At 40.4% G+C, this 27,450-nt stretch overlaps 1 protein-coding gene across 2 annotated transcripts; it reads left to right on the forward strand.

The window, feature by feature from the left end:
• Positions 1 to 340: 340 nt before the first annotated feature.
• On the forward strand, positions 341 to 22,386 carry vwc2l (von Willebrand factor C domain containing 2 like). Of its 2 annotated transcripts, XM_061054225.1 has the most exons (5): positions 341 to 1,049; positions 1,850 to 2,380; positions 8,510 to 8,608; positions 15,453 to 15,582; positions 21,761 to 22,386. In XM_061054225.1, exons 2-5 carry the CDS (start codon positions 1,955 to 1,957, stop codon positions 21,910 to 21,912), a joined length of 807 nt encoding a protein of 268 aa, XP_060910208.1. In that variant the 5' UTR covers positions 341 to 1,049; positions 1,850 to 1,954; the 3' UTR covers positions 21,913 to 22,386. The 2 variants fall into 2 exon arrangements, with proteins under 2 accessions (XP_060910208.1, XP_060910209.1); XM_061054226.1 differs by lacking the exon at positions 8,510 to 8,608.
• Positions 22,387 to 27,450: the final 5,064 nt, after the last annotated feature.

A 27,450-nucleotide genomic window follows, 5' to 3' on the forward strand; every position in this document is an offset into this window, starting at 1 on the left:
TGAGTCAGGAAACATGCTGCAGGTCATGTGTGAAGACACTCTGGCACGCACAGGCACACATGCGGATGGACACACACACAGAAACACGCACATGACACAAATACTGACACAAAAAGGCACTCACACACATTTGACCGATCTCGCCTCACCTCCTCGGCAGCTCCTTCAGGAACGTCGCTGAATACTGAGCACTTACTTTGACTCCATTTTAGCCTTTAACTCTTGCCGGACCATTCAAAAGAAACGCAGTCGGAGTTGTCCTCGGATCGTGGGATGTGAGGGTTGTTGTGTCTGTGGGTGACAGAGGGAGGGAGGGGGGGGGCGGTGGGTGCTGTGCTCTGCTTTGCTGTGCTCAGTGCAGGACGCAGGAAGACAGTCGCTCTCCAAGGTGCTGGAAGTCGGAGCGCTTCCTTCTCTGCTGATGATGAATGCGACCTCTGCTGAAAAACTGAAATTCAGATAATGCCTGACTTCAGTCCCGAATGGTTTGATTTTTTATACTCTTTAACTTCTACTCACCCGAATTTCCATTTATTGTCACGCAACCGCTGGATGTATACGCACGTATGTGCAACTAGACTGGCTGCCGCTTTCTGATGTTCACCTGCGTCGTTTGGAAATAAATTGATTCCGGATTCTCAAGGAACGATGTAGAGGATTTTTTTATTTTACTGTTTTTTTCTCAGTCTCTCTCTCAAAATACTGCATGCCTTTGGACGTAAACTGTGATATTGTCTCAGAAAAAAAAAAGGTGAGTCCGAGGAGGATAATCATGAAGCAGACCTACTTCTATGTGGATTTCATTTTTCTCCGCACTGGAAAGGGGGAACCATATCAGCAAAAGGCTGATGTTTATTAGCTTTCAAAGCCACCATCACGACCGAGAGGGAGGATTATAGTGTCTGCTGGAGTCTGGTGAATTTACCCGCTGGATAAAGTGAAGTTCCCATTGTAGGCTAGACGACTGTATATCTTTAATCTGCTATAGAACTCGGTGTGTTGGACTCTCTGGATACGCAATAAGTGGATATCGAGCAGTTTTCAACGCGGTGAGTTTGCCCTTTCAATTATAGGCTATGCATCCCTCTTGTCACTGGTATTTCAGTTGATAAAAAACAAAACAATTCCGAGTCAAGGAGAAATATTTATGTCCAGCTGCCTGAATTCTGCTCCGTGCTTGTCCCCGGAAGGACAGATGCGTTTTTTTGGAGGGGTTCAATCATTGCGCATTTAGGATTCGGAAATGTGTATGTTACATTTCATCTTTAGTAAGAGTCACTGCAAGTCAAATGTTGGAGCAGTAATGTGTGTGTTTAATGGCTCCATGGAGAATGAAATGGGACTAATAGCTACCTGTTGTCTCTGCTCGCTCTCATAGAGTTTGAAATTGCGCAAAGATAGCTTAGGTGTTTGGTTTTGATGAATTAGAAGAATACTGTATTGGACCCACTCCACCCACCTCATGTAGCGCTTGTTTTAACCTTTGCATCTGTTGTTAAACGTTTGAATGTTTGCACAAAGGGAATAATCCGAACCCGAACACCCCCAAACCACCACCAACACAGAACACATCAGAAGAAAACACAGACTGCTCTCTTTCCATGTTAATACAGGTTTTTGTTTTCTTCAGGAATATTGGCATTCGCCTGTTGACTCCCATTTGTCTTTGTAGATATATGTTGATGAAACTTGATTTTTTTATCTAAATGATGGCAGCAGGAGGATTGACTATGCACAAGCCAGAGCCAAAAGATAATTATTTAAAATGTGAGATTTAGTGGCCAAAGGGTGTATCAGAACAGCAATAGTAAATCATCATCCGTCATATCATCTCTTATTTTCTCCACAGCCCTTTCGTCGTGTGAAGATGACTATGGTGATGGTAATTGAAGCGCAGGACGGATCCGGAGAGGATACCAGGACCTTAGGGATGACATACACACACTTTCGTTGAATGTGGGTATCGATGCCGCGGCGAAGGATGGGAAGGATGGGCCCTCTCCTCCTCTCGGCCGCCTGCGTCCTTCTGCTTGCCCCGAGCGCCGTGCGCCCGGCCTCGGTGGGTAACCCCGAGGATTACGCCGCGGACGAGGCTGAGCGGACGGCCAGTGAAAACATCGTGTTCGATGACTACCGGGGGAAAGGATGCGTGGACGACAGTGGCTTCGTGTACAAACTCGGGGAGCGCTTCTACCCAGGACACTCGAACTGTCCGTGCGAGTGCACGGAGGACGGGCCCGTGTGCGACCAGCCCGAGTGCCCCAAACTGCACCCCAAGTGCACCAAAGTGGAGCACAATGGGTGCTGCCCCGAGTGCAAGGAGGTTAAAAACTTTTGCGAGTACAGAGGGAAAACATACAAAATCCTGGAGGAATTCAAGGTAAGATATCTGTTTACAACCTGGATGATGCTTTTTCTTTAATTCTCTAACTCTCAATTATTTACATGTGTATTGAAACATTTGGGTTAGATGCATACTAAGATTCAATAAAATGTGCCTTTCACATTGTCAATATGTTCTATAAATATTTACAATGACCCTGGGTGATTATTTAAAGGCACAGTGTCAAATTTATACACCTTTAAATCAAAACTCAACTTATGTTCATGAGTTTGTTGCTTCTAGGCATGTATAGTAAGACAAAGTAAGCAACCATCTTACAAGGTAATCTGTCTGGGAGATTCGGTTGTTTCAGACCTGACAATGTTTACAAGCTAATAACAAGAGTGTCATGGGAACAGAGAGCAGCCTCAAGGCGTATTAAGTACAGGAAATCAAACACCTACACCCTGTTTTGTTCTTTTGACCCATGGTGGGTTTGGGTTTGGATGATAGGAGTATATTTCAGTCCTTGGTATTCTAGAGAAGTATCATAAATATGTTTATTGGCCAAGGGCACAAACATGGCTGCCTCCCAGGGTGATGTCATCCCCCCTCCCTGAACCATCAACTGAACATTCAGCCAGCATCTCTGAAAACTGACAGATGCTACAACTGTATTTTAATGCCCTGATTCATGGACACGACACAGAGTCATTGCAGGCAGATTTAGATTCCCTGCGTCGCCTGCAAAGGGAGCACTGTTTTTTACCCATCAAACCAGCGTCTCAGCGGTTGTTGTAGAGCATAACAGCGCCGTCTGATTCGAAATGACACTTCCAGCATGACAACTACGGTCTGTGTTTAAACTGTTGCTGCCCATAAGGAACCCCCTCCTCATTCAAATTCATCACAAGTGGATTGGGGCTGTTAGTGATTGAGATATAATATGACACAATGGAACAGAAACAGTATAGCTCCATGGGTTACATTCTTGTTAATGTTGAAATATGTATTTGAAAGCAGTTAGATTTAGCTCACCCATTACACTAGTGTTTGGAAAATGGTATAAATATCCAACTAAAGTCTTCACTACATTCAGCGCTGAAATTACTTGAAATATGAGAATATTGGACTCAAGTTGGGTTTGAGTAGAAGGTTGCCTAACATTTGAGACAAGTCGACAAACCTGAAGTTAGACCTGTGATGATCCATCACATATTTCATCTGGAGATTTCAACACTTTATTTTACTTATCCTATATGGCCTATGTATTTTTTGAGAATGATGAATCCCATCAGGTGAAGAAAGCATGCAGATTTCTTATCAGTCCTGCATTGTGTGCAGCCAACATGAAGGAAAGGAACACTAAATACTTGTTTGTTAAGTAAGATTCATTCAGAACCAAAAGATTCTGCACATTTTCATGCAAATCCTCTTCTGAAATATTGACATACGGTCAGCTTAATAAATACCCAACAAAACTTATAAGACTTATATGATTACTGCCACATTGAAAATGGTTCATAAGAACAAACGTGTGCACTCAGTTTACATATTTTCTGAAAGTATCAGATATTATATTCAGAGGTTATTTCGCCAGTAGTATAAACTTGGCTTTGATTGGTTAATCAAAGCCAAGTTTATACTACTGGAAACTGCCAAAATGAGTAGTAACTTATACTGGCCTGTTGGTCTTTGCGCCAATGATTCAGTTAAAGCAGATTTAAAGATTTTTTTTTTTTTTAACCACCTTAGAGTACCAGAACTAAATACAAACCAGACATATTATCACTGTGTTAATCTATAATGGTGAATGTGTTCGCAAGCAGGTCATCCAACAGACACAGCAGCATCATCATTTAACCATTCATAATTGTGAATCAAAACACTTCAGTCCAACATTCACACTCATTTATTGTCTATATAATTCCTTGAGTGAGACAGTTGCATTTTAATTTTAAACTCTCTACATTCAACAAATGGTTGCTAACTATGTCAGTCTGCTGTTTGGTGTTGCTTACGTAGTATAACCATTGTTTCACCAAGCGTTTCGGTATTTGCTGCTGCCTAATGCAGCTTGAAACACGATGACACGGGAATGACAGTAAACCAAACCATTAACATTGTGGCCAGTTAAACCAAAACAATAGGCTGAAAGGTGCTAAAATTTTACACAAAGCTAAATGGAGCGACATCTATGATTATTACATGTGGGTGTGTCACATGAAGTGACCCCTTCCACATCACAATATTACATTTGACCCACTTTAGAGCATTTTTATGTTGAAGTGAAGCTTTAAAGCAATGGTTCACAACTGATGGGTCTGGACATTAAAGTGGGTCACCAATGTGTTCCTGAGGAAAATAATTGTGTCAAATAATCTACCGGTATGAAGCTCTTTTTAAAATAAGTTTTGTTCTGTCAAATGTTTTGGACCATCTGAGGTCCAAACGGCTCTATGTTTCATTAAATGAATCTCATTGGTTGAAAAAGATCCAAATTGTGGTTCATGATTTCTCAATAAGGAGTAAGTGGTAGGTCCTGAGGCTAGACCAGTTGAGAACCACTGTTTAAAAGCAAGGTAAAGATAATTATTCTGGTTAAATATCAAATATGTAACAGCTAACTACAACTTGTATGAGAGGACCTTGAACTTGACCATTTTTGTTAGTATTAAAACTTAAAACTGCTGTTAATGCATAATTACAAACTCAGACCTCTAATTGGGAGCCTGACTGCAGTTTTGACTGCCATAGGTTTTATTTTTTGATTTATCAATGTTTAATTTACACTTACTGAAGATGCACTGCAGTATATTGTGTATAACAAATGTATCAAACTACAATGTTACTAAGTTAGTAATTATGAGGATCCAGTGAGTGTTTGGTGGTTGTCACTTCTCTTTACCTGCCATGAAGAAGCAGAATGTTTTAGTATCTGTAGCATGTTTGTTCAGGTCTGGTTTCATAATGACTTCAAGGCACGGCAAAGAAACGTCTGCAGGGGGATGTTGGAACATGTTGCACCTGTGAATATTAGCATGTCATGACACTGAAACTAATTGAAACAAGCAGGGGGGCTGCATACTGAGCAAGGTTATGTAAATGGAGACAAGGGCCATTATTAACAATTCTGCTACCGTTTATCAATATTTTTTATCATCAGATGTCGGTGTGAGACCTTTTTTTCTATAGTTTTACTTTTTATTTTCAATAACAAATGTATCTGTTTCTTTTATATTCAGCCAAAGGAGTGGGTACAACTGGAGGCATTGCATTGTTAGCAATGATTTCAAAACCTCTAACAGGGACCCTGAGGGTGGAAACCATTGAAACAATGGTCAGCTTAATTGTCAATTGACAGTTAGTAATTTTAGACATATACTTAGCAAAAATGTCAACTACTGCTGCTTCCAGCCAGTCCCATTTCTCCCTCTCCTTTTACAATGTTGCAAAGTATCTATAATATTTTTATCTTTGAACTTGACAAAAGAAGCCTTAAGAGGATGTTACGAGGGCTTATGGAAAATCTGAAATGTGTTACATTAATTGATTAGACGATTAAGAAAGAAATAATCAAGGTATTGACAGTTCATAAAGCATACCTGGTACGTTAGGATGAAAGGAACATCGTGTTTCTGCTAATAAGGGATGTGTGGGATCAACCCATTTGAAACCCATGTACTTAATCTGTACTGATTGGTGTGTGAGCACGTCAGACAACATCAGGCTCAGTCCTGCATTGGGATGCAAGGCCACAGCTTTCTAAGGGCCGCAGTGAGTGCATAAGCCGCGCAGTTTGATGTGAGATCAAGTCCATCAATAGTGCAGCTCCACCTCATGCTGACCTTGGCTGCAGGGCCTGGAAGGACAATTCTTCACACTTGAGGGAGAAAAAAAAACATTCATTTGTGCGTATTGATCATCTGAGTTAAAATGACTTGACAGAAACAGAGTGGGCATTTCTGATGCACCATGATCCCCCTTCCTTTGTCTTAGGCCGCATAAGTATAAAGTCTAAAGTCTCTGTCCACATCCTGTTTGAAGGTCGAGTTTTCAGTGACGACATGAAAGCTTCGGATCCCTGTGGCGTTCAAGGAAGTCAAAGACTGTCAGGATCTCGTACACAGACCCCTGTTTAGAGATGCCGACAGGTTAACCTTTGATGTCGGCCTCATTGGCATTTCCTTTTTTGGGGAAGTGCAACATTGTGCAGACGTTGGCTTTATATTCACAAGCTGATGATGGTGTGGAAGCTGGCAGAGGCACAGAGAGCTATCCTTTAGAGATTCTGCGATGTTGAAGTTTGTTGAAATAACTGATGCTGATGAACACAACTTAGCATCGACAGACCTTTATGAATTCTTTGGGTTGTTAATGCTGGAACACTTTGTCATGGGATAGGTCATGAAGGTGTGAAGTTACAATGTAAAAGTACAAATACTTCAAATGTCTGTGCTTAACTTGAGTTTTTGTTGTTGTAATTTTGGCTCTCATCCTATTTAAACACAAATATACTGCATATACACTCTACTTACCTGTGAGGAGTTTATTAGCTGTTTCTAAATCAGACTCAATTTAAAACTAATGCCTCTCATTGACCAACAAAATGAAGACGAGCCATCAGCTAGAAGACTGCCTAATTCTAAATAGGTGTTTTTAATGACTGTAACCCCCACAAGCAGTAGTGGTTCCAATGAAGCAATTTATAGCACTCAGATCAAAGAAGCATTTGCAAACATTTTCCCCAGCAATGATCACAGCTAGTAGTGCAGTGTGCTGTTAAAACAAAGGAGAAGGTGATCTTTTGGTAGAGAATTCACACTGTTCACAGAAACTGCCAAAATTGGCACAAAATGAAAGTTACTCTCAACTGCTCTAAGGCAACAATATGTAACTTTTCCACCTCACAATAGTAGTTTCAAAGTCGATCTAATACAATACCTTTCAGCAAGGAGAAAGGGGTGTATCCCATTTCCACAGAGTAGCAGTGTATGGTAAAAATAATCCATGTTAGCCCATCTCGGTATCTCTGTTTGATACAATAACTGAGGCTAAGACAGAAGAGGACGGTAATGGATGAGGCTTAAGAGAAAAAGAGAGAGTGACCCAGCAAGAAGCTGGACTAGAGTCAATATCATAACATGCTTTTACACGTTGGTGAGAGAGCTTGGCAAAACAGTAAGCTTCAAGTCTCGCTATGTCAACAAACTGTGTTTTATGAAAGTGTCAGTCGCACTCAGAGACCTTCAGTGGGCGCCAAACCACACCAATCTGAATTCCTACATAATGTTGCTTTAACTAAAATGCATTTGAGAGAAATGAGTGATTATTTGCTTTGCATTATTGCATGCCACCTTCCGAAAATCAAGACCGGTTTTCAACCCAAATTGAGGAGAATTAAGCCAATAGAAAAGATGATTCATCAGTGTATCCATCAGTACACATGACAGAAGTGAAGTAAGGAAACTTTAAAGATGTATTTAAGATTAAATGGAAAACATTACCAACAACACAGATTCTGAACATCAAGACATTCCCCATCCAATATATTTGTACATGTGTAAAGCAAAGTTGATGTTCAGTAGTTTAAGCACATTGTTATTTTATGTTTTTTATTTATTTAGATTTTTTGGGGTTTAATTGTCTAAAGAGAGTTTAGTATTGCACAAAAAGGTAAAAATGTCCTTCACACTGCTACTGTCTACTTAAATACTGAGTTCATTTAAACCCCGGCACTTTTCTCATTTTACTTCAGTATAGGAGACAAATCAGTGAAGAAGAATCAGTGAAGAAGAGATTGTCTTTTACCAGAGTATTGTACTTTGATTTAAGTAAATAATGAATGTCCTTTGCCTGCTTCCATGAGCTAGCCCTATGTAGAAGCAGTGTGCAGTCATTGTCATTTGAGTAAGATTGGGCAATTATTCAACACAAAGCAGCTGACTGCAGTGCATTGTCAGCATGTCATTTGTTGAATCTTACGCCGGTGTAACTCATGTATCAGCAACCTCACTAAAAAATTCAATTATTCACCTTAGAATGAACCTTTACTCACATAGTATGCACTGTTAAATAAAGTCGATAATGTAGATGTAGTTACAGTGGGTTTATTCTCTACTCATTTGTTCTGTTCCCCCGTGAGAGAGTCCTGCCACTCAACCTAAGTAGGTGTTTTACCTACAGGGTTCCCCGTCAGATGAGGAAGGGACCAGTCCCCCCAGCATGGCCGCCGGCGTGCCTCAGGCCTCAGCGCAGCTGCAATCAAGAGCCAGGAGTTATAGGGTGAGTTCAGATCCCAGATCACCAGGCTAGGGCTGGGATGTGAACTCAAATGTGAACAATCCCGTCCATGCTTCCTGCCATCCCCTCTAAGGATGCAGAGTCAGAAAAAGGGTAGAGGGCTTCAAACTTTTTCAGTGATAAGGGCACACTTACATATTCAGACTACTTAGATGAATTTCTGATTTGAAGGCAAGAATGTTAATTGATTAATTTTCAAGTAATATAAGAAAGACATACAGCCATGAAACTTCATTTGTACTAACCGTTCTTTGGCATCCCAATGACACAAATAGGCTTCTAATCTCTGGTGCAGTAACAACAAACCTCTAAGTAATCATACTTTCTAATAGAGAATGCGTAATGCTTTTTACCTCTCTGCACTTAAAATGGATGCAAATGATGGGGAAGTTAGTGTTTCTTTTTACTCTTAATTGTTCTGTCAATATGACTAGTCCTTGAAGAGCTCGATGCATCATAATTATGGAAACATCCTGTGAAAGCACCTGTACTGACTATAACAACATTCAATTTAAAACAGCATGCACACACACACACACACGAGGAGCTGCCTCCACATCACACACAACAGTAATTAGTGACTGTGTTTTTCAGCGCTGACACCTATGAGACAAAAGAGTGGTAAAAGCTGTAAATATGATTGCTCAAATTGATTTTCCTGTCCAATTTTTCCTGAGGCGACAACGGACTGAATTAGAAGGAAATAATTGAATGCAAACAATTAGTCAATTTTCAGGTTTTCATTTTCCTGCACAGTTTTTAGCACACCCTGCCCCCTCCTCTCCTCTGTTTTCCTCAACCAGCGGTTCAATATTGTTTTGACTTGGACAACAGGAGCATGCAGTTTGCCTGTCAACCCATTCCCCATCACTCCTATTAACCCGCATGGGTGGGATTCCTGTGACCCTGCTCCCCTGCTCCCCTGCCTCAGAGTATTACACATGACCATGATTTCCCCACCAAAGGTCATTATACTTTTTTATTGTTTCACTGCCGCGTCTCCATTTGTCTCAGTGTGGGAATGAAAAGCATAACAGCCGATTCACTTTCATAACAACAAGTCAGGGACATACAGGAGACAGCGACACTTCTGGATGCACGCCTAAATGTGGTGCCATGAAGTTCTCCGTTTTTTTTCTTTTGTGAGGCATGACTGATACTCTCCACGGGGGAAAAGGACGCCCTGAAAACATCAGGTGCCACAGAATACATTTAGGAATTAAGCACTGTGGCATGGCTGCATGAAGTGGTTCTCTTTTTCAAATGACATTTTTCAGGGCTGAAGTGATATCTGTGAGATGACGACGCACAGTTTGAATGAAAGTACTGTCAAAGAGTAACACAGAATGTGAGCCATGTGGTTTTATTGTCCCTGGCTCACATTTATTACAAAACATTGATTGCATCGCCTCAAACCACACAAATGATATATGGCAGCTTTTATGTTGAGTTGAATTCCTATGTATTCCTCCTGTTTACCTGCAGGTACTCTTTGAGAGAAGAACAAATACAAGCAGATGTATTCCTAAAACAGTAATGTGTACTTAAAAAAATGCTATATGATGTATAATGATCTCTTTAGCTCTCCGCTAAAGATAGTAGCATGCCTTGTGGTGGAAAAGCAAAATGCACCCATGCTGCATGCAGATTGAAGTTAGACTGCTTCTCATTGATCCCATTTTTATGCTTTGGAGTTATGAAATTACTGTATGATTGACAGTTGATCAAATATTAATCCAAATTTGATCCGAACCATCCAATTAACCTTTTGACTGTCTGCTAAAGAGGACTCACGATGTGCTGTGCTTTTACCTGAAATGAGATTAGAGGAATGTTATGTTGCAGTAATAGCTGTTAGTGCTATTTGCTCCTTCAATGAGTGCAAAATTATATCAAAGAAAGACTTATATGAATTTCTGAGACTATAGGATTTAGCCAAATCTGGAGGGGAATATCTTCTAAAAAACCTTTATTATTCTGTGTCAACCAATTCTATTTGGACCACTAGCACAATATTAGACTGATCAGTCTGTTATCATACTTAGTTGTTACTGCTAATACTACACGTACTTTTACCATTGTTACTGACATTGTAGTTATAAATCTATCTTATTCATTGTTGTTGTTGCTCTGTTTGTCCCTATCCTCCTTCCTGCATCTCCCTTTATCCCACTTCCCAAGCTCAACAGTTTGAGCTGATGTTTTTTTCAACATGAGTCTAATTCTGATTGACGTTTCTGCCTCTTAAAGGATGTCCATCCTTGCCAATGCAACTTTGCCAAATGTTGCTTCGTTTAACAAAGAGTAAGGTCTTTTGTAAAGTGCTGGTAAAAGTGAATTGGTGCTATACAAATAAAGATTGATTGATGTACTGCTGCATGTGCTTCAGATAATGCTGATGGTATTGTTAGCTATGGAGTCAAAGCACACTCTGCTGGAAAATCTATGATCACTAACTTGTTTTTTTTTTCTTTAAAATAAGTTTTAATATCAGTGAGTACCAGAAAACAGTCATGCCAATATTGATATATCTGTAATAGGCCCATATTGGCTCTGTTTTATCTGCCAACATTGGTTGGGCTCTAATTTAAAGAGACACAAGCATCTTGGTTTAAAGTCTTGATGTTGTATTAATGATTGGTGGGATAAACGTGTGCAGGGCAGATTGTGATTGGGAGTTATACAAGGTGTTGAAATGAATTTGAAAACTTCTTGTGCAGTAATTAAGCTTACTTAAAAAGTCTCTCAAAAGGGGGTTCAGTCCTTATATAGGCATCTGAAACAAGGATATACTGTAGGGTTCATTTGAAGAAATAAAGAACTGGAATTCCATCAAATCTTCACAGAGATATTAGTGTGCATTGTTGATATGAGTTTGCACCTCTATTTAACGTCAATAATAAACATTAAATATGAAGCTCATTATTGCGACACACTGTTGCTCCAATCCCCCGATGAGCCATATTTGTTATTACCTCACATAATCCTGACTGAACCTGGCTTTTTCTGCTGCTGGAAGTGTCAATTTAAAATGTAATTGCTTTTATATGTTACCCAAGGTTAATGTATTTCGTCTCCAGTCGACCTGGAAATCTCATGGGGTAACAAAGCTAAGCAAGCTTTAAATATTTAATTACCAATCCCCGAGAGAAGTCGTCATATTTCCTGTTGTATGAAAAACCCAGAAGGGAGAGCTGATAGTCAACCATGACATCATGAAGCCTTATTTGATGTGCCAGGCGTGGACCCTATAATCCCACCTTGCCAGCCTCCACAGGTTAAGCTTGTCAGGTTGACAAAATGGGGTCCATGCTCCATATGTATGAGACAACATCGTGTTGTGTAATTGGTGCATTTGGGGTGTGTGTGCGCTCCAACTGACACAGGGGCGGTTAACACAACTGAAGTGGATGTGTAACTCTGCGAAAGAGAAATATCTTTGCCATGCAGACCACTGCTATATGGAATAGAAAGATATGCGGGGAATTTCTGACAGGAATTTTCTAATAAGGCGAGAATAGCGTTGTTAGATGTTCAGGTGGCATATACTGTATGTGTGTTTAAAGAAGCTCTTATCATGTCAGTGCAGTTTCACGAGAAAGAGAAAAGGCCTTGAGATGTGTCTCACATCGGGGAGCAGCAGATCTAATATATGCAGCAGACGCAATGAACGAGCAAACAAAATCAATCATCATTAACATCACTCTGAGTGGAAGTCATTTGAGGCAGATATAAGGAACACGGCTTCTAATACCAGAATACAAACAAGTTGTAGACGTTTCCACACACAGAGAGTCGGTAACTGTTGCAACACTCATTCATCCCCTGCAAGGAGTCGTGATGTTTAACGAATATATTAATACGTTTGTCTCCCTTCATAAACGTCACATCTGATAGACGGGTGAACATCCTTATTTTTAATCCCACTGACAGCTTTTTTTTTGACAAAATGGAATCAGCTGAGACAGTTTTATTAATGTTCTACCTCAGGAAAAGGAAAGAGGAATAATAGGAAGGGAAGCTGTTTTTAGGGCTGTGTCTGAATTTCTTCAGCTCTGATCCTTTAACATTTTCATTTCAACATGATTTTGTAGAGCTCGCTCAGATAGAGATCGTTCTAGTGAGCCCACAATCAGAGAATGTGTGTGGTGAATTTGCTGCCCTACTGTTCCCTCCCCTCCATCTCTCAATGTTGCTAATATTTAATTTTATGGCTCTAGTGCATCAAGACCGCAATAAATTCCAGTAAAAATACGAGGCTCACTTCCCATTTTGTGGCTCTTAATGCATCCTGGCAAAGCTTGCTGATAAAAGTCACATTAAAGCATTCAGATTTACCACAGCCCATTCACTTATCTCTGCGCAAAACTGGATTATGAATAGAGTAGCTGCTGCTGTTGTTGTTGTTGTTGTTGTAGGAGGTAATATATTTGCTGGAGCTAATGCAGTTTTAAAGGTTGATTTGCAAAATGTAATAAAGATGTCTACAAAGCACAAAATTCAGCTTTTATAGGAATATTTTTGATACCACTTCTCATTGTGTGTATTACGCTGGATCTAGCGAGGAAAGCTTTACCCAGGCTCTGACTGAAGTTTACAAAATCAAAGTGCATTTTTTAGATGAAGCCAGACAAAATCTAAAACCCTTATTTACTATTTCATAGCAGGGTTTTTTTTTCCCAAGTCTGTTAAATGTCAAGTGAAAAATCTTGGCTTGATTCAGCACTATAATTCGACAAACAAATAAATCAGGTTGTAAAATTAAGCTTCATGCAGCTCCGATCCACCTCCCCAAGTTAAGACCCATCCTCTGTTTTTTCTGACCTGGAGAAAGTTATACATGCATTTATGTCCACTTGCATCGACTTCTGTGATTCACTTCATTTAGGTATCACTCAGTCATGTCTATCCCGTCTTCAGCTCAATTCAGCAGCTAGAGCTTTAACACGGTCAAAAAATAGAGATCACATCACTCCAATTCCTGGCTACCAGTCAAGCTGAGGAGTGATTTTAAAATACTGTTGACTGTTCATGGTGTTAAATGGACTTGCCCCTTGGTGTTATGGGGATCGTGCCTTTTCTATTGCAAAATTGTGGAGCTCTTTACCTCCCAACATCCGTCTCTCACCCACTATTGGTATTTAAAGGGGACATATTGTGAAAAATCCACTTTCACAGTGTTTTTGAACATATAGTTGGGTAACCTGAGTGTCTCCCAGCCCACAAAATGTGAAATAAGCCCATCCAGCCCTTTGTTTGTGGTGTTGCTGTTACAACACAGAGAAAAATGCCCTGTTTTCGTTTTGATTAACGTCCTGTTTTGACAAAGGCACAGCACAGATGTTTCATCTAGACCACAGGGGACTGTTTGAAAAGGTGGATAAGGGGTTTAATATGTCCTCTTTAAGACTCACCTCAAAACATATTTCTACTCAATTGCCTTCAATTTTCAAAAACCCATCAGGCTCAAGGATCCATAGTGTAAGTTTTGTGTTGCACTGGACATAATTGTTGTTCTTTCATTTAGATTTTTGTTGTTTTTGTCTGTTACTTTCTTAATCTTTGGATCAACTGTGTTGTGCGTGTAAAGTGCTATATAAATAAAGTTGAGTTGATGTTTTGTATCAAATACTGGTCGGGCACAGTAACTTCCTTGAGACTCAACTGGTTTGCCAACTGCTTAACCAACAAGATATGTCTTGTTAATTTGTGAGCTTTAGCAGAGCCACTCTAGTTCTTTCCCTGTTTCCTGTTTTACGCTCAGTTTTGCTAACAGGCTACTGCCCACAACAATATTACCATAAAGACGAGACTCAACCTACTCATTAACCCCACAGCATGAAAGCTGTATTTCCAATAATGTTGCAATATTCCTTTAAAATGTATAGCTCTGGAAAGGCAATAAACACTGTTAGTCACCTCAACAAGTCAAAGTTGGCGCACCAAGTAACTGGTGTTGAATATAAATTGATTTGCTTCAACATATTGACAGCTGCATTTTGGGAAAGTTATGGACTCTGAATCATTGAAAGGGATTACTCAGCCGGCTCATTATGACTCATCTGAACCATTTTGTCGAGCTGCAGATGCTGCTCTCCACATACACTGACCTGCCTAACCCTTTATAAAATCAATACTTTGTTGAATGTAATCTGCAATGCTGTTATAAAATATGAACCATTTGTACCCTCTAAGGTTAGCAGAAAGCACAGAGCCTCTGACAGATCATGCTCGGTTCAAACAGGCCTCTCTCTACAGAGTGTTCACTGTGATGAGCAGTAAGAAAATGTAATATGATGAACAGCTGACCTTTCGTGATTTGGTAACAGTTTGTATTTTTCCACTCCATGTAATTGCATTACAGTTCATTTTACGGTCAAGAGACTTTGTAAAGATAGAGTCAAGTAAGAGGCAGCGGCACAGAGAGCTGCACAGCTCTGATTTACATGTTGTAGAGGTGGTAAGATAAAGCCTGTGAACTGTTTCCTGCAGGCAGCCAAATGCAGAGAAATACTAAATATCATGAACACCATGTTTGATAATCTCCCTTGTTGGTCATTTCTAGTGATTTCATTCAAAGTCAACTGCAAGCTCTGTTTGTTAAAATGCAAGAAACCTAATGCAGCTCTGTACATAATTTATTAACTTGTCTCTGTTTATGAAGACAGTGTGAGATGCATATAATGGGACTACATTAAATATGGAAAAGGCAGCAAAAAAAAAAAAATGCTTATATGAGACAGGCTGTTCAGCAGTACACACAAGGTGAAACCTAGTGACTCATCTAACCCAGATTCCTGATTCCTCTTCCCCTCTCTGCCCACAGCCGTCACCCTGTGAATGGTGCCGCTGCGAACCAAATAATGAGGTGCACTGCGTGGTGTCCGACTGCGCCGTCCCAGAGTGTGTGAACCCCGTGTACGAGCCGGAGCAATGCTGCCCCATCTGTAAAAACGGTAAACACTGTCTCTTCTTCAAATTCCACGCACATCCTCCTCAGAAGTCATTAAATTTTCATTAAACCGATGACGGGCAAGTTTATCTGCAGTATCGCCATTTGATGGCCGCGCCTTTAGAGGATGAGGATGTAATGGATGTTTTATGAATTAAAATTATTACCTTGGGCCTGTTGGACACTAATGAGCAGGACTAGTTTTAATTATAAATGACACACTAAGCAGAGTAAACATTAGCCCATTGATTAAAGGCATGGTAGGAGGGACTAATGGGTCCTCGGAGAGCCTTTTATCTCCCAGTGCCCTGACGCCCTTGTCACACACAGCCAATCCCTAAATTAGAATTATAGGAATCCAATGGTTCATTGGCTATTTACAAGGCGAGGTGGGAGATTTCCCTTTGCCAGCATCAATCCTGAGGGAGAGATGGAGCTTTATGACTTAAGTACAGTAACTGCCCTTCTGCAATGTGATCTCAGCTTGAATGAACAACAGCAAATAGTTCCTGTGGGAAATATTAAATGCTGTAACAACAGAATGTTGCATTCTCGGGTTTTACCGGCCTGGAATGTAAGTTTTTAAAAAGTCGTTTTTATAAGCCTAAATGTGAAGCTAACAAACAAAAACATCCACTATCATAATAATATGCCTCGTCTTTGCCTTCCGTCTTCTCATTATGAACGCTGTAATGACGGAAATAGAGTCATCATGAGTATTCATTTTGAAAGAATGTTTATATTTTTAATTTTCCTTCCAAGCAGAGGCTGACCTATAAATGTGAAGAGAGGAATTTAGTTTGAGGCAGATGCTAAGTGGCCGTTTCAACACAACTTTCTTTCACACTTTCACCCATTCCTTCTTCATCCCCCTTGCTTTTTTTTCTCCTCCTTTTATATCCCACACATACATGCACGAGCACACAAACACCCACTCTAACAAGGCTGGGGAAGCTGCTAGGAGAGCGCTAATCTAGGCTGACAGGACACAGTGACACCCTTGGCATTTCAGGGTAGGCCTGCCGTTTCTAGACTCCCCAAGGGTGCATGGTCAGGCTCTGGCAGGCAGATAAATCTCTATAGGAGTAGATGGCTGAGAGGACAATGAAGAATGCTGTTTAGCTCTCATTTCTGGCCAAAGGACAGGCTGCTATGAGAGGAAGACATTTACTTATGGGCTCCAGTTTGACGTGCAATTAGTGGAAGACAGTAAGACATTTTGTCTCTTCTTTTTCCTGCTGCAAGGAACTCAAATCATAATGTGAAATGTGCCCAACCCTTTTAAAATGTCACTGTATTTTGAGCACCACCTTTTCTCAACAGGGACTCCTTATGATACTAGACACACAGACAGTAACGTTTCATCGTTTTGTACGGTGGTTGTAGGGTTGGTTTAACTCCACAACTAATGCTGCAGGGTACTGTGACATTGTCATTTTGAGTTAAAGTTTTCTCTCATTTAACACAAACCTGTGTGGTGGTAGAGTCTACAGCCCTTCTAATGGCACATGAGAGAGCGGTGCTTTTAGCTTAATGCTAACACAGTCACAATTACAATGCCTACATGGTGATGTTGATAAGGTATGATTGTACCATGTTCATCTCTTTTTGTCTAACCTGTTAGCATGCTAACAGTAACTAATACGTTTTCATAGAGTATACAGATAGGGATGGCAAAAAAAGTGAGAAATCCGAAAAATAAAACAATTCATTTCTTATAAAAATGGATGATTAATGCTCATGGTGGTGGAACATTTATACAAAGCACATTGTGTGTATTTTAGAGCTTATGCTTATTTTTTATTAATTTATATGTAATTCTTCCGGACAAGAAGAAGCACATTCAAATTGGATCAGTGTGTATCTTTTGGGTTTCTCACATTAGAGGTAGTGTCACAGTTAAGGGGCTGTTTCATCTGAAGACTAACTCTACAGTGTAGGAAGGAAGTGTCTCAGCACTGTATTTACACTGTTACAGTACAGTTAAGAGATCTGGATGAACCCAGTCATTGTGTTATGGGTTGTTTAAATTCTATAGTTAGGTAGTTTTGAGGTGGGGTTGTACGAGGTACTTGTAAGTATATTAGCGACCGGAGATGTAGGTCAGCTCAGCCCCTCTCTTGAGGCAGGAGTGCAGGCACAGAAGCTAGGCTGTACATTGTAGCAGACGGGTACATTGGCTCCACTTAATTTGCTCATTTTAAAAAACAACAGCTGGGTAAATGTACACTAAAAAATGCAAAGCAAGCCCCTTTGTTGTTGCATGACTTTGGTTCACCTCATTCATTTTCTTCCACCTGCAGCGCACTGATTGGCTGACTAGGTCTGCTGGCTTCAAAAGAGACATACATAAGTTAATATGATGTCGTAAACAGAGGCAAAATGTGAGTGCAACATAGTGAAGTAATTCAATGTTTTCACATGTTTATATTCTCCTCTTTTCATGTAAGCTTTTGAATGTGTTAATGTACCTCCATGACGACAGTAAAATTGTTTCATACATTTCGTTTCCAATGATACCAGACAGTTTATAGCAGAACGAACAAGTTTAGCCTAGCCACCTTAGCCAGTCACAGTAATCGATAGAAGAAAGCATGATCCAACATTTCAGCTTTTTAAAGGCGAAAAAACTAAATTCATCTTAATAGTAACCTTGATTGGTAGAATTTTATTGACCTAAAAATGATCATGTCAATGTTTATTGCTGCTTACTCTTTGTCAAGACTTTTCATTATTAGTAGATGTTTTGGCTTGTCTGCTGCTTAGTGTTTCACCCTGAACACAGCAGCAGAGAGAAGGAGAGGACAAAGGAATGTTCAGTCGTTCTTAGTGCTTATCTCCGAGCTCCACATTCATTAAGTCCGCGTGATGCAGCCCTAATCTTTATCTTGAGTTATATACTGTACATTCATCAGGGAATATATGTAATTATATAATTGTCCTGAGGAAAATGGTAATGAGAAGCACTCTGAGAATGTACTGTCTTTTGTGATAGGATTAAAGCATGTACGGATCTGCCAGGTCTTATCTGTTTGAAGCCTGTCATTGTGGTGTTATAACAGACATATCATAGAGAAGCAGTGTCATAAAGCTGTCTCCACTCGGGTCACATATTCAGAATGACATATTCTGTGGAAGAGCTGCAGGTTTTGTTGGAAAAAAAATATGTTTTTGGCAGGTAAGTTTGTATGGAAGCACATCTTCCCTGTAGGCAAGAACAAGCGTACTTGAACCAAATAGACTGTAATGAGAACGCATATGCATTCACTCCTTAAGCTGTGTTCAGTTAAAGTATGATGTGCCGAGACAGTTATGACACAGGACAAACATTTTCGGTCTTCAGTGAGTTTTATTGGCCATGAATCGATCACAGGCTCGACAGGTGACAGCGTGTCCTTGGGAAACAGACCGGTGGCTCAAACTGTGTCCTTGTGGCTTCAAATCTATCTGGCTATAAACAATCACACTTGGCAGCGTCACCAGTCACTCTCTTCCCTCATCAACCTCCGCTGAGTTTGTCCTGTAACCTGTGCCAGCGGTCCAGAGGCAGATCAATGAGAGTTAAGACTTGGCAAGCACTCTCAATGTCTCCTCTAAGCTCAGATCAAAGGGCTTTTATCAGGTCCGTATAGAGCATTGGACTCATCTATGCTGGGGCAAGAAAGAGGGATTGTAGGTAGCCAATGACTACCTTTATATGGGTCATCTAATTTTACCTCATTTTTTAACCTATAAATTATGCACAAAATTAAACCATAGGGGAAAAAATGAACGGGCGAGGTAAAGATCTTACAAGTCAATCCTCTTTCAGTACTCTCTTTCAAATATCAAAAGTGTCAGCATGCCCGTTCAGTGTTCTTCCAATCATACACCTTTACCTGAATTTAAATCATAGACTATATAAGGATATAGATGTAAAGAGTGAATCCAATGAGAGAGTGTCTTAAAGCAGCGAGTTGCAAAAATAAACCTTATTGAATTGAACAAGCTCAGAAGATTACCCTTCTTTTCAGTTAATTAATTCACTCAGTAAATGCTCCCTTAATGAGTTTATAGTCTCAATAGATAGTTTCAAGTCTTTTTTTCTGGATTATGGTTCAATTTAATGTTAACTGGACGCAAGCTGAGGCCACCTGTTATTAGCAAGCTGCTACACATGTGAACGGTCAACCAGGATAGACATGTATCCTTCCTCTCATCAATATGTGATCACTTCTGGTTTCAAAATACAAGATAGAAGGTAGATACGATGCCCTCTGCTTCGATGGCAGCATAGGAATGTGTATGAATGGGATTAGTAATTTCTGATGGTCACTTTACATAGCAACCTCCGCCTGCATCAGTGTGGGAATAGATGTGACATGCGGTGTAGTATACAAGCTCAATTCCATTACTATTATATGCACAGGATTTTTTTCCCACTGTGAATATAACAGAGGAAAAAAAACAAGTGTTACTAACAACATCAACACTGACAATAAGTTGGTGTTTAATATTGTTCCACGACCCTAAATCTCTTTTTCTGACTTTGACAAGTCAAAATGTCTACTGTGAAATGAAAGGCCTATCGAGCTCGTGTTTCACACAAAACTACCTTCAGGAGACGGAATTAATGCGGCGCCAGAGATGTTCATGAAAAAAGCTCTGTTTTTTTCATGCAAATTTGATGGTGTCAACTTGGGTAAACTGCAAAAAAACAAAGACAGAGAAGTAGAGCTGCTGCTAATAATAATATAAGCCTCCAAACAGGAAGCTCCGATAGACTGAGCAAAACAGATATTTTGACTAGGCAGGGCAGAGAAGGCATAGGTGTTACAAACAACATTAATAATGATCCCAGTGAGCCATGACAGTGTGGCAGTGAATGAGCATGCACAATAGCAGGACGCTGAAACCGGAGCAGGTTAATGAAACTAAGCCATCATTTATTATATTTATTACACCTGTGTTTGTCCTACTGTGTCATAAAGGCATTTACTGTATCTAAGTTGAATAATTGTGTGTATTTGCACGTACTGTAGCTGGCCCGTGTCCCAAAATGTCGTAGGTTTTATTAGACACTTCAGGTCCACTAACCCTATTCAGCCATTGCTATCATTGAGTTAGCCAGCACTAAATCATATTCCATGGGACACTTAGATGTCCATGAATATTATCCATGAAAGCTACAGTGTCTTCAAGAGTTATGAGACATATGAGTTTTTTATGACTACTCGTAGAGGACTCTTGAATCGAGCAGATTTTAACAGAGCTGAATGCCGAGCGCTATCCAAAGTCACCGTCACACCAATTGAGCTCCTGATTGCTTCCTTTAAATGATTCAAATTGGAGCGAATTCTTCTGGCTCTTCTCTGTATCAAGAAGTAGAGGGAGAGATGCACTGCCTAAAATCAGCCCCCAGCAAGTGAAACAAATTCGATTAGACACTTTCTCCTGCTATTTACCAATAATAAATGTGCTGCATTTCCCACAAAGGTAGAACTGTCTTTGGCTTCCTCGAGAACAGAATCCTTAGATGTACCCAGCCTAATCCGTCTATATCTGCTAAGATTATCAAATACATGAGCAGGGAATTGTGCCAGTGGTACACAATCCAAAGCGTTTGAGAATGATTTGAGTCTTATCAGCGAAAAAGGGGATAGAAACAAAAACATCCTTCAGCTTTTTTAAGGATATCTCAGATGTCAAAATTAATCTAAGTTCCTTACTGTTTTGGAGAGTCATTATGTCTATGTGTGTTTGTGTGTGTGTAAGAAGCCATGTAAGGAATTGCTGAGGAGTTCTTTGGCCTTTTCTTACAGACTGAAGTGATTAACACCATCCTCCCAACTGCCTCTCAAAGCAGATTTCTCTCTCTGTACTCCAGCCTCTCTGTACTGCCAAGCCAGCGCCTGGCAGGCTCCTCTGCTCGCGGCGCATTAGGATGCAAAGCGCTCCATGTCGAGGGAGAAGGGGAGACTAACAAAAGCGCTTTAGTGTTGCAAAAACAAGCCCATCGGTGCATGCCCGTGAAAAGATCTGTACGTCTGCTCTGACTCCCCCTAACTCCCTGCAGCTCTCTGCATCACTCCACCACCCCAACAAACAAAAAAGAGACGCTCTCAAGAGGGCCACATCCATTTCTTGTCGCTCTGACTCCTTTTCTTTTCTTGTCTATCCCCTCCCCCCTTCCCATGCGGCAGGTCCAAATTGCTTCGCTGGAACGACGATCATCCCAGCTGGAATTGAAGTGAAGGTGGACGACTGCACCATATGCCGCTGCCACAACGGGGACTGGTGGAAGCCGGCGCAGTGCTTGCGGCGGGAATGCCTCAACGGCCAGTCGTTGTCATAGAGAGACTCCACCCGGGACGGTGGGAAAGCTCAGGCAAGGCCCTGCCTACTGCACCATTTTGTATGATTGACAGGGCAGGAGCACAATTCCTAAGTAACCTGAGACAGCATAGTATCGAGGAGATGTTCTCACAAGCGTCACACAAATACAACATTTTTGCCACTGGGAAGAAGACAGAACTTGTCTCGTGGCTGTTTCCACCCTCCAGTTTCACCATCCTATGTATTTTCAGAAACTGACTTGGCTTGATTTGCTGCTCTCACACACAACAACAAAAAAAGTTTCTAAGCTCTTTGAACTCTTTTCCTAAACCATCTGCAATGATGTATTGCATAATGTTGATTTCTGTATGTACGTCATCTGCTTGTTGTACTTGTCTTTCACAATCATGCAGGTGTTGTAAAGTTTCAACAGCAGGAAAAAACAAACTGTAAGCACACTTAGTGGCGCTTTTTTTTGTTTGTTTGTTCATAAGAGGATTGACATGGCACTGCAAGTGTGCTTGAGTTTCACAACTTCACTCGAAGAGCTTGTTTACAAGATGCACATCACACATAAATGTTTGTGTCTTCATAAGACTTTTTATTGCTATGGCAGGATCTCACCTCTAACACTTAGATGATGCTACTGTCGATTTTATACACTTCTGTAAAAAAAAAAATACCAAAACACAGATTTCATTTATCAAGAGTTTGGAGTCATGTCTCTGTATGATAGCAGCGCAGACAGCGTTCTGTAAAGTTAGCTGAATGCAAGGGAGGGTCGTTGAGTGCAAATATTAAGAAGGGTAAATGTTAAATTCTGCAACACTGCAGCAAAACAACTTTGGGCAGCCTCTCTCCGACTTAATAGTCGTTATTGTTGTTGTCTCTCAGAGGTCCATATCCCCCAGAAATATTCCCACTAAATAACTGCTTGAACGTGTTATCAAGGCAATTAGTGAGCCAAGAGCAGGCTGCTTTACTTTCCCTTAATCAAGGAGTATTCTGAGATAAATCATCCAGCCGGATGCTTGGCGCTGCTGCAGCCTGCATGCTGGGCACACTCGGAAAGAACCAGCAGACAAAAAAAAGAGGGAATCTGCATCTGCCTTAGCAGCATTCATGTGCTCATTGTCCATGTGAGCATACACAAGCACACCATTCATCCACAGTCTTATCTCAAAAGTATGTGGAGCTGCACTCTGTGAAGCACTTGAACGTATAAGGCTTGTTAATATACAAGGCTGTTACATTATCCCACTGCTATAGATTATGTAATAGATTTACAATACCTCCCCTCTCTATACTGTAGGAACATCTCCACGGTGTGGCTGCTGTGGCTATAATAAAGAGACAGGCTAATGTATTGCTGTGATATTTTCTAAGACCAGAGTCGTCCTCAAGTGGTCCAGCCTGTAAGAAAAAGCACCCAACCCGTGCCCAAATCAGGATATTTTTTTACATGATAAATACTGGTCATTACTACAAAGGTGAATTCCAGTAAGCTCGTGCCATTCATCACTAGAATTTTTTCCATTTCCAGAAAATCCGTTCCTGTTAACCTTTTAGACCCTATTCCTGGGCGGTGATGGATGGTCTGCTTAATAGCTGCCACCAGCTCTCTGTAATGAGACAGAAACGAACACGGGATAGAGACCAATGACTAAAGAGGTGTTTTACCTTAAAACCACTAAATTTGGAAAGAATCCCATGGCGCTCCATAGTCTTAAAGGTGCAGCGCATGGGTAACGGATGAGGATCGCAGGATTGAAAGAGTGTGGGCGGACTTCAATTTTAGGTGCAACAATGGAGCTTAGGTCATTTTCATCATTAAGCTACAGTGATTTAGTGTCTTTCAATGGGAAATGACAGACCTCATCTATCTGGCTTGAGGTCTGCAGACTCATAAAGCAAAACTGACATCCATGGTTTATCAATCTCAGCCTCAGCGCTCCAGACATTTTAGGATTAATAAAAGGAGCTTCATTCATCTAAATTACTTTAAATGCCAAATAATTATTCATCCTATACGTGTATCTGAAAACATGTTGGACTTACTTTTCTGGGTAGCAACAGAGAGTAACTGAGGTGAGTGTGAGTGTGCCAGTCGACTGGGTTTAGAGGCATTGCTGCCACCAACGATGCCTTATTGCTTCTGTTCCAGGCAAGCTTCACAAAGCGTGGCCTCTGGCCTCAAACAGTATGAACAGCCAAGACTGCTTCAAGTGCTTATTTGTTTGCACTCATGGTGCAATGGTTTACCATTATGTTTTTCACCAAAGCTAACTATTGATTTACCCTCTGATATTCCAGCAGGGTCAGGTTTCCTTATTCCTGTGGTGGCCGTTCCTCTGACATCACAATCAGGATGGAAGGCTCAAACCCTGTTAATATCCTGCTGGGCTCCAAGGTTTCTAAATGTAATCTTGGTAATCTACGAATCCATTAGCACATTTACTACCTTATAGGAGCCTTGTAAAATACATTGATCAGCATTGTAAAAGGCGTGATGTCAGAGGAAAATGTCCACCAGTTGAATGCTGGTTCTAGGACTACAAACAGTTCAATCAAAGCTTAAACAATGTGAAATTAATTTACAGATTGCCCTTAAAAATGTGTGTCTGCACGTGTGTGTGTGTGTGTGTGTGTGTGTGTGTGTGTGTGAGCTAGACCATACATCCCTGTCCTTCCACAGGTAAGAGTGAGTTGTTTTGAGGCTGCTAGTGGGAAGCAGAAAAAGATATGAAATCAAATAAGTAAAATGTATATTCAGAGCACGTAGTTTAGTTACAGAAAACCATGGAAGATTTTTTTTCTCGCCCCAGCTAATGAAATGCAGACATGCAGGAGGACTGTTACAGTAAGTAGGTTGAGTCCTGAAGAGTTGTCGTGAAAATGACTGTTATCGCTCTCCTCAACAACAAGATGAGTTTCAAATGATCCATCTGGATTAACATACATCATAGACGTGTTGTTTGTAAGCTGCATTTTAAAAACATACTATATGTAGTCTATCATACATCATTCATATCTCAGAGAAGTTCCTTTTCTGTGTTCACAGCAGGTGTGACATTCATCGTCATGTATTCTACACAGTGCAGTTTCATGGACAGAGTCTGCCTTTGGTTATTTTTGCACCATGAGTCTTTGTGTCTGTTTGTGAATGACAATTCACACGAGACCATCTTTCATTCAGTCCACAGCTTGTACATGGGCATTTTGTAAAGGTAAACCATTTGCTCATTCCATGAGACACCGACTTACTGTAGCTGGAACTATGAAAGATTGTTTCTTTTGTCCCCTTTTTTTTCTTCTCAGCAACAAAACTGTTATATGAAGTGTGCCTGAAAACCAACACAGAGTATCTGGGATACAAAGAGAGAAACACTGTTATTATACAATCAATTGTATTAATTTTGGGGACACCAAGGGGTCTGTTAACACGGGACTCAATCGTTGGGATTATTTTTGAGTTTTAAAATAAAAGAGCATCTTTGATTGTATACAACACATGCTCACATGGGTTCACCCTCAGCTGTACAAGAAATAAAGTATCCAAATTAAAAAAAAAAAAAAAAAAATGTAAACAACACCTTGGTGTCCCCCCATGTTGTTCATATGTAAATATCTTCAAACGTATAATGTGTATTCTGAAATCTGCGGTGGAGTAAAAAAAAAAAAAACAAAAGAAGAAATTAGAAAATGTGTATCATTCATCGAGACAGAAACTATTTTGTTAAATAGAATTGAAAAGACGTTTTGGCCTAAGTAGGTGTGGGTTTCTTTTTTTATGCTCATGCTCTTTTGTTCACCTGCAAGTATGTGACTAAGAATGCTTAAAAAGGCATGAAGAAGCCCCATTAACTACTGAAATATGTGGTATTCTTTAGTTCAAAAAGGATTCAATGTGAGCTAATAGCAATGCTGCCAACAAATGTCATTGAATACAGCCAGATTTACTACGTTCTCCAACCATACAGGAACCAACAAACTGTTCATGGTATAAAAACTTAAGAGCTGACCCAGGTCAACAGGTTCTATTAGCCTTTATATAAGCAGAATAGCATTTCCCGTGCTGAAAGGCTATGTTAGAGAGAAAATAACAAAGATTCCAGTGCTTAATGGTTTTGTAATGCGGTGACTTCAAGGACATTACTCACAGGTTCAGCCTTCTATTTCATTACATGTCGGCCCGGGCTTCTATCTCGTCCGCACTACTAATTGCCTTCTCCCACCTCTCTCGCCGTGGACAAGAAAAGGGAAGCAATTTTATGCAGCACATTGCAATCAATAGCAATTAGGTGCATCCCCGACTAATCCCATTTAAAATGGCGTCTTGGGAGATGGCCAGTAGGAGACCTCTCAAAGCACACTTACCTCCAGGCCAGCGTTGGTGGTGGGGAACATTACACATATACCCACTATGCGGAAACAAATGCTGGACAAGGCCAGCGGCAGCACCCACAGAGAACAATTAATCGCTTTGTTTTTCTTCTTCTACACTTTTATTGAATGTTCATCGATCTTTTCTCTCGTGCAGGGACACACTCCACTCCATTTGTATCAAACAAGAATTTTCAATTAGTTAATGAGATAATCATGTCTTCCTGGTAAAACTATGCCGATTATAGGACAGAATTCCACTCTAATTCCACTTATTAGATGTTGCAGCAAACAAAATAACTGACTTGAGTACAACGCACAAACTTGGAACAGATCAGAGTGAATGAATGTGTCAATTGAGTTAATGGCTGGTGAAGGGCCAGCAAAGATGAAGACATAGGGAACGATTTACCAGAAGACCCACACTCCCATTGAAGCACGACTGAAATCACAGAAGTGCTCACAGTACTTTCTCTGCAAAAGGTAGCAGGGCTTTACTTGTTTGGTTTTTTGAAGTTATTTTTTGGGCCTTTTAGCCTTTACTGAAGAGAGACAGGAAACGTTGGGGGGCAGTGAGTAGCATGAAAGGACCGAGGTCACATTTGAACCCACAGCTGCTGCAGTCTCCTTCTTTGAGAAATGAGTGAAGGTGGTTGGGGCGTTAAAAACATTGAAATCTGTGGTTGTGTTGCAAAGTTTTGGTAAGTTTGTCCTGCAAGGCCTCAATGCTGTATTACTCGGTCAATACAGAAAGAGTGAACGGTATAGTTCAAAGCAAGAAGTTTATTTACATCCAACACATCTTATAGCGTAAAGTGGGTGTGAAAGTCAGAGGTGGACACAGAAACGTACAGATTTTGGTTGACACGGTCCTCTAACAGAAAGTCAGGATGTGTTTGGGGATGGTGTTTTTTTAGAACTGAAGATGCACTTAAAAAATGTGAAAGTATAAAGGAACAATCTAACGAAAGAATCACTTCCAAACTATTAATGGTTGATCAATTGATTTAGTCTTTTAAAATTAAGAGTTAAGAAAGAAGTAAACTACTCTGCACTTAGTCCCTATGATCCTCTGTTGAAATTCTAATTAGTGTAGCAGAAGTGAACCTCTATATTTAGAGGAAAAGTTGACTAAGATGTAGTGGAGAAAAACCTCATAATTAACAACAAAATA

The sequence above is a fragment of the Labrus mixtus genome, chromosome 13 (genome assembly GCF_963584025.1).
Source record: "Labrus mixtus chromosome 13, fLabMix1.1, whole genome shotgun sequence".
NCBI lineage: Eukaryota > Metazoa > Chordata > Actinopteri > Labriformes > Labridae > Labrus > Labrus mixtus.